General features: G+C 43.7%; 1 protein-coding gene across 1 annotated transcript; it reads left to right on the forward strand.

Annotated features, from left to right (window-relative positions):
* Nucleotides 1-3348: 3348 nt before the first annotated feature.
* CCR75_007415 (uncharacterized protein) lies at nucleotides 3349-3582 on the forward strand (the record flags this gene model as incomplete). Its single annotated transcript, XM_067965476.1, has 1 exon — nucleotides 3349-3582. One exon carries the CDS (start codon nucleotides 3349-3351, stop codon nucleotides 3580-3582), a length of 234 nt encoding a protein of 77 aa, XP_067823360.1.
* Between the last annotated feature and the right edge of the window lie 10259 nt (nucleotides 3583-13841).

The raw sequence follows: 13841 nt of genomic DNA on the forward strand, positions 1-13841 counted from the left end.
GCTTATACACTTGATCTATTAGCGCCTTCGAAGTTACCTTCGGAGATTACTCAATTGCCAACGCTAGAACCGAAACGGGTCTTGCGTGATTTTCGTAGTGGCAAAGTCAAGCAGGTCTGCGTACTTGTCACAGATAAGAAGTACGTGGCCTTAATTCGGTCGGCACTAGTATTTCCTGAGAACGAACAGATCTCAGTGGCTCATCGATGGACGAAAGTGTCTTCGATGAGAAGAATCGGATTGATCGTTTTACGTCCCAATCCTGGAGGTATTTGATGAGAAACCCTTTATATAACGATTTTAAAGAATTAAAGGATGTCTTTCCTGAATCAGTACCGTCGAGTCGCTAAGGATAAAGGCACTCGACACGAAATCGACCTAATTTCAGTTTCTAAATACCGTGTCATGACGCAATGGTCATTGTTCGTGAACAAGTATTATCGATCGACAAGTTCTTTGCCGATCGCTTAGCAGCGAAGCATGTGAGGGAGTCAACCTTTCCACATAGCAATCCGACCATCGGAGTGCGTAAAGCAACAGAAGGATGGCGGATTGTGCATGCATTCAATAAATTGAACGCTGCAACGGTACCGGATCAAACGCCGATACCACGAAAAGACGTATCAGTACTGTTATGCCAAACAGTACTATCTTTTCGTCAACGGATCTGATGAATGGATTCTATCAGATCCTTATGCGTGAACAGCATATTCCGTTCACAGCAGTAAGTACCTCAAGCGGAATGCTAGGGAGTGGCTAGTTATGTCACAGGGAGTTAGCAATGCCTCTGCGACATTTAACAGATGTGTAACCAATTACCAGCCATTGCTGGCGACACAACTCGTGTCGTCATCCCACTTATAATAATTTGCGTTCACGCATGTGTGAGTGCCAAGGTGCACCAATAAGTGACGTGAGAAGACTTACCTCACAATACGTCGCGACTTCTACTGGCCACGGCAGTATGAGTTCGTCCGCAAGTACATTCGTGCTTGCGAAGTTTGTCGACGAGTAGAGCTAAGTACTTTTTACCGTGCTCCGTTTCAACATCTGCCAGTTCCGGTAGTATTGGCAGTCCGTATTTATGGACTTCTTTACATATTTTCCCGAAGACGATCAAAAGAAAAATGATATACTGTTTTCTTTGATCGTTTCAGCAAAATGGTACATCTTGCTGCAGTAGTAAGGTATAGAGCTTCTCAATCCCTAGGCGCATCTCACATGAGACAAGCGTCCTCCAATGAGGATCTTTAAGGGAGTATGCCTTCTTAGGGGCATGACCTGCGCTCTTAAAACATCATGGACATAAGTCTCCCCATTAGAGGCAAAGTATCCCTGCCTCTATAGACCAACGGTGCAACTTAAAGCGTGCACCGACTACGGATCGACTTTAGACCTGTTAACGGAAAATCTAGTTTTTCAAGCATAGGCCTCGCGGCCTATGCTTTTGCACTTTTTGATAAATGCCGTCCAAGCTTGGAACAAAGGTTTGACATCCCTTGCCCGATTACAAGTGTACCGCCGATGCCGGAAAAAGGCAGTGATGAAAAATTACATTTTATCCTAACCAGGCTTGTAAAACCTGGTTGAGTCGAAGAACGGAAATTGGTATCGGTCGCTGGTCATATCAAACCAACGAGCTAGGTTTTTCTTAGAGGGCAACCAAGGGTTATTTACGGGAGCGAGCCGCAACGTATTCCGGTCCCTCTCCTGTTGACTCATGCGTACGTAAACGCTAACATGGCTCTTGAGCGATCCTTAAAATACTCCTTTCCTGGTGATACAAACTAGCACCACCAGCAGCATTCTCTCTTTCACGATCACTTTGTTTCTGGTGACGCATATTAACGTCACCAAAGTGATCGTCGCTCATGGAATCATCACAGTGACTTCCCGTCAAAGAGGTCCAACGAGTCGAACAACCTCGTCATCACCTCTTTGGTTGTCACGTTAGAACCCAAAAGTTTAAATTACTCGGCTCCGAGTTATCCGGCAGCCTTTACAGTCGCTACTGAGTCGGACGATGACGGTGACTTGGACAAGTCACCCACGATTGGTGTAGCAGATATCTGCCACCGTCACCTGCAATGGCATCAACAGATGACAAATCCCAGTCACCTCCAGTGGGAGTAGGTGGTGACGTATTCCCCATAGAAGGACGCATTAGCGTCTCTTAAAAAATTTGCATTACCAGCAGCTGCACTGATCCGTGCAGCTGCAAGCCTTGCGACCTCAGGCTGTGCGCACATACTTATTCGTCGCCATACTGATTTCTATTTAGAAATTAATAAAATATAAAAACTGGAATTTTAATCAAGGGAATTGGTATTTACACCTCATTATTCGGTTATTTACACTCATGCAAAAATAAAAATATCGTCGCTGCCAACTTGATTTTTATGAGCCAATCAGAAGCGTTATGTATTGCGTAACGCACATTTTTTAAATGGGCAAAAACAAAACAAATAGAAGCTAAGTTGGACAGAGAAATTCCGAAGCCGCGAGACAAATACAAGTGCCTCGCGTGATCCCAACCGATCGAATGGCGAGTTCATAACTACGACAATTAACAAGATCTTTGACATGTACACGATTTCGAGCATTGAGTACGTCATATGGGTAGAACAGACAAGCTTTACGCGGGAACGGCCCTCGGACAGGCCATTATTTGGCAACGATCAAGCAATTTTGACTCGATGTGGTTGACGCAGTTTCAAGAACAGACGGAGGCCGGGAAGGCCACGTGGATGTGGTCTTGGGCTTCTCGCGCTTTGTGCTCGTAAAGAAACTTCGCCGTATCGCGTTCTATGACAACGAGGCAAGCTGCTGGCATCATTGAGAACTAGTCTCTGAAACGCGAATTGACGTTTACGACGCGTGACGAGATTTGGCTGAGCCCACGAGGTCGCGTACATGACATTTTAATGCAAATAGAAGCTGACATGTCTGCATTCCAAAAGCCAGACAATGAACGGAAGGCAGCAAACATGGAAAGGACGTTTCAAGTCTCGACTTTGAAGCGTGAGCTTTCTCTTTCGATTTAACATTTCCACGTCAATCGAGTTCTTGGAAAGGGACATTTGGTACAGTGGTTTTGGCGGAGCGCAAAACTACGGGCGAAATTGTTGCCGCACAAATATTGGAGAGAAGGTTAATGTCGAATGACGAAAAGCTGTGCACGAAGATTGGAATGCGAATTTGGCGTGACGTGCATCATCCTTTAGTGGCACCGTTGCGTTTTTGTTTCAAAGCCAGTCTTGTGTGTTTTTTAAGCTTGGTATTTTACTTGAGAACAGTCTTTACACGCATATGAATCGTTGTTACATAATAAAAGAGTATCGAGTAAAAATGTCGCTTGATTTGGAGCGCTTCAAGTTTTACGCTACACAGATCGTACTTGCACTGTCTCATTTGCATGCGTGCGACATTGTTTATCCTTATTTGAAGCCCGATAGCATAAAGATTGATATCGATGGAATTATTGCGCTTGTGGATTTCGGTCTTTCAAAGACTAGTGTAAATCAATTGTCGAGCGCTCGTACGATGGCAAACTCTCCTGCGTATACAGCCCCGATTTTCTGAAACCTAAGCGCTCGCGTGGCTATGGCAAGGCTGTGGATTGTTGGTGTCTAGGCATTCTTTTGTTCGAAATGCAGCTTGCAATGCGACCGTTTCATCACGTAGCAATTGAGTGTGATTTAAAATATGTATTGTTAGTGATATTGAGTGGTAATTACCGCTTATTTACAATTCAGAATGTAAAAGATTGGACAGTAGACCCACACAACAATATTTTTTTTTTTTTTTCGCTTGTAAAAATATGCAAAGTGCAATAGATAATGCTTCTGGTTGGCTAATAAAACTCAAGTTGGCAGCGTGGGTAATTTATTCTTGCATGGGGTAGAAAGAACCAAATGGTTGGATGAAAATAACATTTTTCTTGATCAAAATAAATAATGCAAAATTACAAGGAAAGACATAATAGTATTTGTCACCCTACATTAGTCAACGTAGTGGGGTGATGTAACGGGGTGCTTCGTTACACCAGTATTATTTCCTTAAAGAGTAATAGATAATACTATGTTCTTTGGAAGAAAACAACCAAAGAAGTGCAGATAATTATCTTTTATTAGTAATTTGACTTAATGATGCAACAAGACATCAGTTCTTTTGATTGGTTGATTTAAGTTTGGAGACACGCTTGTGCGGTGCGCAAGGAGGCGCCATACTTAGTTTGTTATAAACATAATAAAGTTAGTAGTAGATAGAAGATCGTTACGTAGGAGCTTATATATAAACAGTGTTACTACTCTATTCTAAGCCTTAGTCAAGAACCTTAATGCTAAGCCCTCTTAGTTTTATAGAAACTTCCCTATGTACCGTTGGGTACGTGAAGTTTCGAGGATTCCACCTACTCTATAATCGGTGTAAGGTCAACTAGTACTTATCAGTACTAGTGAAAGGTGCCTCATTCCATTTTGAGCACAGTGATGAAGCGGTTAACCGGGGATTGTGTAACATAGGCCAAGATTAGCCCGTTACAAAATACGTCGCCGTTTCACAATTTCGCAGCTTTCAAACAGAGAAATTGTCGATGCTAATTATCACCAGTCGATTTAATACACATTGACATTTTGGATTTGCTCTAGAAAAGGTTCACTCTTTGCTGTATAAGTGCCTGCTCAAAAAAACATGAAAGTGACATAAATATTTTCTATGAGAAAAAATAGGTAGAGAAATACAGAATTATTATATATAGTATATAAGTTCCAACATCACTTACTTCGGTAATATTGACGCAAGTTGACATCAGCTTTATTGATTGGTTGATTAAAGTTTGGATCTACCCCGGCAGTCGTCACAAGACACGATTGTGTGGTGCGCAAGTAGGCGCCATACATAGTTTGTCTTACTATAATTATGTCATAGACAGAAGATCGTTACGTAGGGACTAATTATATTCATACAGTTTTTCTTTCCTCTATTCTGAAGCCTTAAAACTCATTTTAAGCACCTAAAGAAGGCTATCATGCAACGCGTGAAAGGTTCGCTCATTTGAGTTCCTAGAATAGGGAGCGATTGAACGCACGAGTTCGGTAATAGGCGGTCCAGCCGTAGGCGCCATGCTGCTCACTCTGAACACAGATAAACAACATGCATACCTGGTCTGTTGAATTGTGAGTCATCCACTTGATGACATACACAGGTAAATGTGTTTATTAAATGTCGTGCATACGGTCCTGTCAAGTCTCACCTGTTCCGGCTTGGACTTCTTTATTCGACGCCAAAGCTAGACGATCGCAAGCTCAAGTTCGTTTAGCGCGATAATCCTCTGAAAAGGGATGACAGTGTGCATAGCAACAAGTGCATTTGTATCAGCAAAAAACATGTAGTTGGTATCCAATGCATAGACCGTACGTTGATCATTTCATCCTACTAGATTCGGATGACAAATTTGATGTCATCGTAGGATTACCATGTATCAGAAAGTACGAGCCATGCATAATCTGGCAGCATCAAGCCTAACGAAGCTTGCTTCTCGTTTATCAGGTGGCCATCTGATGAACGTCCTCTAGCGTCAACAAGCTTGTGGATGTCCCATTAGTGTGTGCGATGGCCTCACTTGTGGTTCGGTCGTCTGCATGACTGCACAAGACCTCAGTGTGAATACCCATCAGAGTGTGGAGTTAGATGCCGACGGGTTTGCACAAGCACAGGCATTCACCACTCAGACGTGGACATATTTACTGACGGCTGTGCACAAGCACAGGCATTCACCACTCAGACGTGGACATAGTTACTGACGGCTGTGCACAAGCACAGCCAGGTCGAAGTTCGACCACTCGAATAAGTTTAGGGTACCCAACAAGGATGCTACAGAAAATCGTAAACGCCACTTTCGATCGACAAATTCTTCGCCAAATGCTTAGCAGCGGTTGTTGACCTTCCCATGACCTTCTATGTCCACTAAGCAGCAGGACGGCGGCGAATTGTGCATGCGTTCAATAAATTGAACACTGCAATGGTGACCGCTCAAATGCCGATACCACGAAAGATCATAATAGTTGTTGGTATGCCAAAAAGTACTAACTTTCGTCAATGGATTGGATGGATGGATTCGATCAGATACTTATGTGTAAACAGGATCTCCCGTTATAAAATCACCATTCTTTATATTTTTCAATTACACAGCGGTAAACACCCGAAGCGGGTTGCTATACGAAGGGCTAGTTATGCCACAGGGGCTCCGTAGTACCCTACAACATTCAACAAATGTGTTATCAATTTGTTGAGATCGGTTCGAGAATTTGCACCGAGTTATATTGATAATGTCTTCGCTCCTAGCAGATCCATGAAAGGAACGTCGGACGTTAAAGAACGTCGTACCAACGTCCGAAAGGTTCTTACACTTATGCGTAAGCCCAACTTGTATGCAAATTTTAAGAAGTGTGTATTTGCTGCCAGAGAAATACCACTTCTTGATTGCAATGTGGGTATACACTGTGTAAGCCCTGATCCGAAAAAGGTCAAGACGATCACTGACTAGCCTTTACCGGTAAATTAAAAAGAATTTTAAAATTCCACGGCTTAGCGGCGTACTTACAGAAGTACTCCCGCAATTATGCAGAAATGAAATTCCATATTTCTTCTCTGTTAAAGAAAAATGCAAAAAGATCATGAAACGCTGATTGTCAGCGTTTTTTAAGGTATCAAGCCAAGCTTGATACAATCACCAATATTGCCGATTGCAGACCAAGACAGACCATTTTATGTCGTATCGCCAGTGGTTTTGCAGTCAGCTGTGCTTTAATACAATACGCCACAGACGACGCAGAGCACGTCGTCTGCTATCAGTCGCATCAGCTTGAACTAGCTGTATTGAGGCATTCAATGCAAGACAAGAACTCCTTGCCATGATATGCAGTGGCTAAGTTTAGGGTCCAATCTTGAGAGATAGACTGATCATTATTTATACCGACCATGTGCCTTTATGCACGGCCGTAAGCAGTCCACCCTCTGGTGAAGAATGGCTCTTCGCGGAGTATACTTTCTCCGTGAGGCATAAATCAGGACGACTTAACGTCGTCGCTGATGCCCTTTCGCGCCAGCCCGATTTTGAGCCGGCTGCGAAAATCATCAGTGAGCAGAAGGCTACTGTTAAAACAATCAAGAGTGAGCATAAGACCACTGTTGCAACAAAAAGTGTTCCGTCGTCAACATTACTCGACGACATTAGAAAAGCCTATCATTATGATAAGGCTCTTAAAAGGCTATTAGATTACCTTATAAATCCATCAAAAAATAACTCAAAAGGATTGTCGAAATTGTATCAGGCCTCAACGGATCGATACACAACACGCAATGGTTTATTGTATTCCACAGCCATTGCTAGCGACACACCTCGTGTCGTCATTTTCACCCCAAAAAAGTTTCGTTTACGCATCATGTTTGAGTGCCACAATGCACCAAAAAGTGGTCATCGTGGACGTGAAAAGACCTAACTCACGATAAGTTGCGACTTTTACGGCCAGGCTAGTAAAGGCTCCTCTGCAAGTATACATACATACGTGCTTGCGAAGTTTGTCAACAGGTGAAGCCCAGTGCTTCATCCGTGCTCCATTAAATTTCTGCCTGTTTTAACAGAGTGTTGGTAGTCTGTATCATGGACTTTGTCTTCAATTTTCCCGAAGACAATCACAAAAAATGCTAATTATAAGTTTGTATATCGTTTCAGCAGAGTATCCCGTCTTGCTGTCGACCATAGCCAAAGGCTGAGCTCTTGACGTTGTTGACACAACATTTTGCCTCCATGGGTTTCTCCGTAATTGGTTTAGATCGAGATTCAAAATTTACGCGAATTTTAGCAATTTGTGTTCACATCACATGGAATACAGGTGAAAATGTCAACTTCTAACCATTCTGAAACCGATGGGGGTCAGACAGAACGTGCAAATCGTATCATCGAAGAAATTATTCGCGGATATGTCCACACTCTTACGAAATGAAGCGAGTTCTTGCCGAAGGTAGATTTTGCCATCAACAATTAAGTGCCATGTTTACAAAGCATACACCGTTTTACGTGAACAGCTTACGCCATCCACGCATACCCACCTTGTTTGAAAGTACCTCTTATTTAAGGGGATGACTCGCTTGAGCAAAGAACAATCTAGCTCATGCTCATCAGCATTGACCCTACGGTGAATGCGAAGGTCACCTATGTTGATTCAATCGACATTGCAGTGGACAAACGTAGATATAGCGATGACGCTTTTACTGACATTGATAACGATGCAGATACCAATAATTTTAGTGAGAACAATAATGCTCTCACTAATGAGGAGAATGGTATCTCCCGAGTGCGCACCATTCGCACTGAAGAAACAATAAAACCGAGTCAGACGAGAATTCCTGCTGGCTTGAAAATCAGTGGTGCGTTTCATACAAGATTTCGTCGCTGAAGTGGTAGACCGACAGAAACAGAACTCTGAAAAAGTGGAAGAGCAAACATTCCTTCATCAACCTTAACCTTCTAGCTACAGTTACCTGCCCAAGCATGTAGTGACGAATGTGGGCACTAATAAAATACTGCCCAGGTATATCGGCCCGTTTCGTGTACCAAATCGCTAAGGCAATGTGTACACGATCAAGCTGCCTCGTAGGATGCGTACATATCCTACATTCATGTCGACCGTCTTTGCCCGAACCATCAGTACGAAGCTCTTTCCGGTTCGGAATTGAACCGGCACAATCTAAGGCATCCGCCGAGGTCTGACGGCTCCGAGACAAATAGTGCCTGGAGAGAGTCTGGTTCTCACAAACCAGACATTCTACTACATCCTCCTAGAATGAAATCTTTTGACAAGCTGTCATCAGCTTTGTTTTGAAGAGAGTGATGTGTCCGTTCGTTCGCCAGTTGATCAGTCGCAGTCTGATCACATTTTTTCAACTAATCACGCGAAACATTTTCGACCGTTCACCACCAACTCGTGACGATGGGATCTCTCGTGTTGAATGTCCTCCCTTCAATAATGGAGGTGTTGTCTAAGTGATGTTGTCTACTCGAATTCGGTAAACGAGGCGAACCAAATTTCCTCATCCTCCACATCCATTGACGGATTCGAGTGGTGAAAAGCTATTTCTTGTTGAACGCTTCTCGAACCACCGTGAGGTGAAAAGGATTGAAACGAGTTTTCTCGTTTTGGCGAGATATCCACCCTAGCATGATAGCTGAGGACCTCGTTCCATCGAGGCAGTTAAGGAGAATACTTCTCAGATATAGGGGATCAGTCCCCACCATTCCGAGTGAAAAAGTCCCCAGAAACCACTGGTCAAAGGGTCTCAGGTACCTTTGGAAGAAGGCACCTGAGACCCTTTGACCAGTGGCTTGAAATACCCAAAGAGGAAAGCATCACATGAAGCACGTGGCCAATATTTGGTCGGCAAAAGTATTTCTTGAGAACGAAAGGTTCGGTATTTTTGCTCATTGTTTGTAGGCACTGGGCGTGAGGCACTACACTTATAGACGTGTTGGCCCGTCTTCTTACAACAATTGCATCTTTGCAATCGCTTGTAACAAGAGGAGCAAGGTTTCTTGCTCTCAAATATACAAAAGTTCCATTAGTTCGGTACATCCGCTTTCGTGTCGTCTTGATGGACGACAAGCATCAGAGTGGACGAAAGCCTGATTCAGGCTGAAGGCCTCCTATTTTTCTACATATATCGCTGGATCTAGCGTCTCTAGCTCAAGTTAAAACAGGTGAGTCTTGACAAGACCGTCTGCAGGACCTTTCATAAACACTGTTTTCTTAGCTTGTCATCTATCTGACGACTCTCAATACAGCTTACAAGGCATCGTGTTTGCTAGGCATAAGTGTGAAGATCACGCTTGTCCTGCTTCAAATCCCGGATCTCGGCTCGAGAGCTGAATTAGGCTCGTGGTGACTCAAATGTTTCTCTGAGCCGATCATAAAGACCTCATGCAACATAAAAAAAACTTATAAGTCATGAAGCTTGAGCCGTAGGGCCTAAGATTTCTCACGTCTGGCTAACTTGGACATGGAGTCGACGCGAGAGCGTCGACCTAAAAGATGAAGATCAGAATCTCAATACTATAGCCACTCGAAGCGACCCCTGTTCGTCGAATTAGACAATGCTATTGAAGCTGCAACGGAAGTAAAATTCGGCGCTAGCAGCACGTAAATGCTGCTGTCCTAACAGTTCTAACTGTAGAGAACCATACATCTGCACATTCAAAGCCTCGCTGTTGCAGCAAGGCTACTTGGTTGTGCGCCCCGTCGAGGTCATGTTGTATGAACTCAGCTATGGCCGCATGTTGGTTATCTGTGTTCAGAGTAAACAGCATGGCGCCAACTACTGACATGCCATCGACCGAATCATATGTTCCCCTCGCTCTCCATTCAAGATCACTCCAACGAGTGGATCGTTGCGCGATAGCTTTTATGAGGGGCTTAAAGGCTTTTATCTTTTTTATCTAACATACTCATGTTAGATGGAGTGTGCGTAGGCTGTTGAACGGACTATGAAAAGCTATCAGGTGTAATGGGGCACCTTTGGCCAATACTGATAACAGTACTGGTCAACCTTCACTGATTACAGTGAAGGTGGGTGCCTCTATTACTTAACGTACATGACGTGCGGAGAAAGGTTCTAAGTAGCCATGAAGTTTTCGCTACTAAAGGTTAATTCTAAAGCTTTAGAATAGGGAAAACGTAAGACTGTTTTGATATATTTAGCTTCCTACGTAACCATATTCCTATCTTCTATCTACTACTGTAGCTATTGTAATAATAACTAACTAAGTATGGCGCCTCCTTCAGTTCCGCACAATTGTGTCATTTAACGATTGGTGGGGTTGATTAAATCAACCAGTCAATAAAGCTGATATCTTATAGCATCAATATCACCAAATTTCATGATATTGGAACTCTAAAGTCAAAATTTATAAAGATATTAATTATGTACCTCTTAATTTATTTCCTCTCATAGGAAACAGTTTTTCTTATTACTTTTACACGAAAATTGTTTTTATTATTACTTTTATAGAAAAATAGTACTTGGACACTCCGTTACAAATTTGGAATCATTGAAACAACAAGAAAATAGCTCTGCTGATTGGTTGATTAAAGTTTAAAGCAACGCGGAATCGTTTCAAGACACGATTGGGCGAGGCGCTATACATAGTTATTAACATTGTATTAAAGTCAGTAGATAAGATATCTTTAAATAGAAACTGAATATATTTCGACAATTTACGTTTTTCGCATGCTAAGCCTTCTGTAATAGGGCACACATCGGTTGGAGAACCGTTGTTGTGGTACATTGACATTATGGGTTAAATACCGTTTTACCTAATTTTAAAATAGTTACTTTCTTAAATCCCATTTATTATGGGTGACAGATGTTGTCGCCGCCAGATATAAATCTGGCGGCCAAAATCTATTTTAAATTAGCTAAGGTAAGGTTTTTAGATTTAAATAATTTAATAAAGTGCAGTTCCCCTTTTGATCTTAAAGCGTAAAGTGCCTTTCTAAGGATTGCTTATTGACCTGTAAAAGAAAGAAGCCTTTCTAAGGTACATCCTCTTGGGCACTAGTTGTCACTTGGTTCTACGAACCCCTGAATCCCTTGAACTAGAATTCCTTAAGCTTTAATTGCTTGTACGACTCCCTGCGTTGTTAAACCCATTATTTCAATAGAATTAAGTGACTCCCTAAGTCTGAAAGTCTTCCTCTGACTTTAGGAGCGAGGTAGCTCCGCTACACCTGGTAGCACTCGTAGTCAATCTAGGCCTCTACGCCTGAGTTTTTACAAGACTAAAATAAAAGAGGCTCCACAATTGGTAGAAGCGCAACGCGCCGCTTATGACAAGTTCAAAACCTTTTTTCGGCTTGAGCACGTAAAATTTATTAAATCCCAGGGACCAGAGGTCCTGCAGCTAGGTATGGAGAGACCGTATGACCTCATCCTAGATATGCCATGGTTGGCAAAGTATCAACCCGTGGATAGACTGGCGTACACGCACAGTTGCGAACTCTACGCAGGACACCTGAAGGATGTGTTATTACGAGAGGCGTATGCAACTGATGTCGTGTCGAACACAGTTGAAGGTGCGCCAACGGGATGTCGCCAATACCTCAGCTCGTGGAGACTGGGATAGTGAAAAGGACGATGACAAGTAGTCATGCGTCCGAAAGTCCTGAACGGAGTTAAAAGCCTGTGGCAGTAGACGCGAGCTGACAGGAAGTCATGCGTCGCATAAACCGGCACAGTGCCAAGAGCCTGGTACGGTTGGAAGGGGTGCGTTAGCCAGGAGTGCAACGACACCCACTTCCCAGTAAAAGGTCGTGGTGACTCGAAGAACGAGTACCTGACAGATTAGGACGATCAAAGGCACGTATAAACGAGTGACCTTTGGATCAGTCCCTCATAAAGAGGACGGGCCTTTAACGAGGTGTTCGAGGCCGTCAAAGACGAAATTGCGGAGGCATCCTCAGTTGAGGTGCTCCGGAAAATCTTTAAATCTGCCGAGAGGATATTAAATCCCGGAGATGTCGTGGGGCTACTCCTTGCCGAGTTAAAGGAAGGAAAGATCTACGAAATAGTTCCATCAGTTCCAGAAGAGAACCTGGTGAGCTGTTGCTCGTCGTTCACAATGGACGAGAGCGTCCTAGAAACGGACAAAAAGAAACGGTTTCCTGCTCAGGGCTGGGATGCCTTGAGAGACAGTCCGTTAATTGAGGGTCTGTGGATACATCGCGATGTCTTCCCAGAAGAAGTGCTGAGACTCCTACCGGCAGATAGGGGCATCGGGCATGAGATAGACCTCGAACCTGGCACCAAGTACTGTGTGACCAGGCAATGGCCGTTGCCGAAAGAACAAGTCGATTATATCGATGATACTTCGGCAAGCGAGCCAAGGCAGGACATGTGCGTGAGAGCAAATTGCCTCACTGCAGCTCGACCTTTTGTGTGCGTAAAGCGCAGGTGGGTGGCGCGTGGTTCATGCTTATAATAAGTTGAACACGGCGACCATACCGGCGCAAACGCCAATTCCGCGGAAAGATGTCTTGTTGAACTCCATAGGAAAGTCAACTATCTTTTCCGAGTTGGATTTGAAGGATGGCTACTATCAGGTACTCATGAGAGAGTCCGATGTAGCCAAAACGGCAGTAAGCACCCCAAGCGGTATGCTTTGGGAGTGGCTTGTGATGCCCAAGGTTTAAGAAAAAAGGGGGGACATTTCAACCGAGTTGTGGCTCACGTAATGCGTCAGCACCGTGCCTACGCGTCCCGTTACTTTGACGATATATTTGTGCATAGAAAGGCCGAGGACAGGCTGAGCGCAATAGAGTCGCACAAGCGTCATTTATACGCTGAGTTGCAGACTTTAAAGGATGCCCAATTGTACGTCAACTTGCAAACGTGCGTCATAGGGGTCCCTGAGATACCTGTACAGGCTGCATCGTTGGTACACATGGTGTACGAGCAGACCCAGACAAGGTAAAATCAGTAAAGGAATGGCCAATCCCACGGCATGTGAAGGATTTGCGCCAATTCCTAGGGCTCGCTAATTACTTGCATAAGTATAGCAAGAATTATGCGGAGCAAACTAAACCATTATCTGATCTCCTTAAAAAGGACACAGAATGGGTTTGGTTAAAAGAACAAGAAGATGCGTTCACATCAGTGAAGCAATCTCTTGTAGAGGCACCGGTCTTGGCATTGCCAGACGCGGATAAGCCCTTTAGCGTCGTCTGCGATGCAAGTAATTTTGCAATCGGCAGCGCGCTCATGCAGAAGGATGACGACGGCGTTGACCG

Source organism: Bremia lactucae, linkage group LG13 (genome assembly GCF_004359215.1).
Source record: "Bremia lactucae strain SF5 linkage group LG13, whole genome shotgun sequence".
Taxonomy (NCBI): domain Eukaryota; phylum Oomycota; class Peronosporomycetes; order Peronosporales; family Peronosporaceae; genus Bremia; species Bremia lactucae.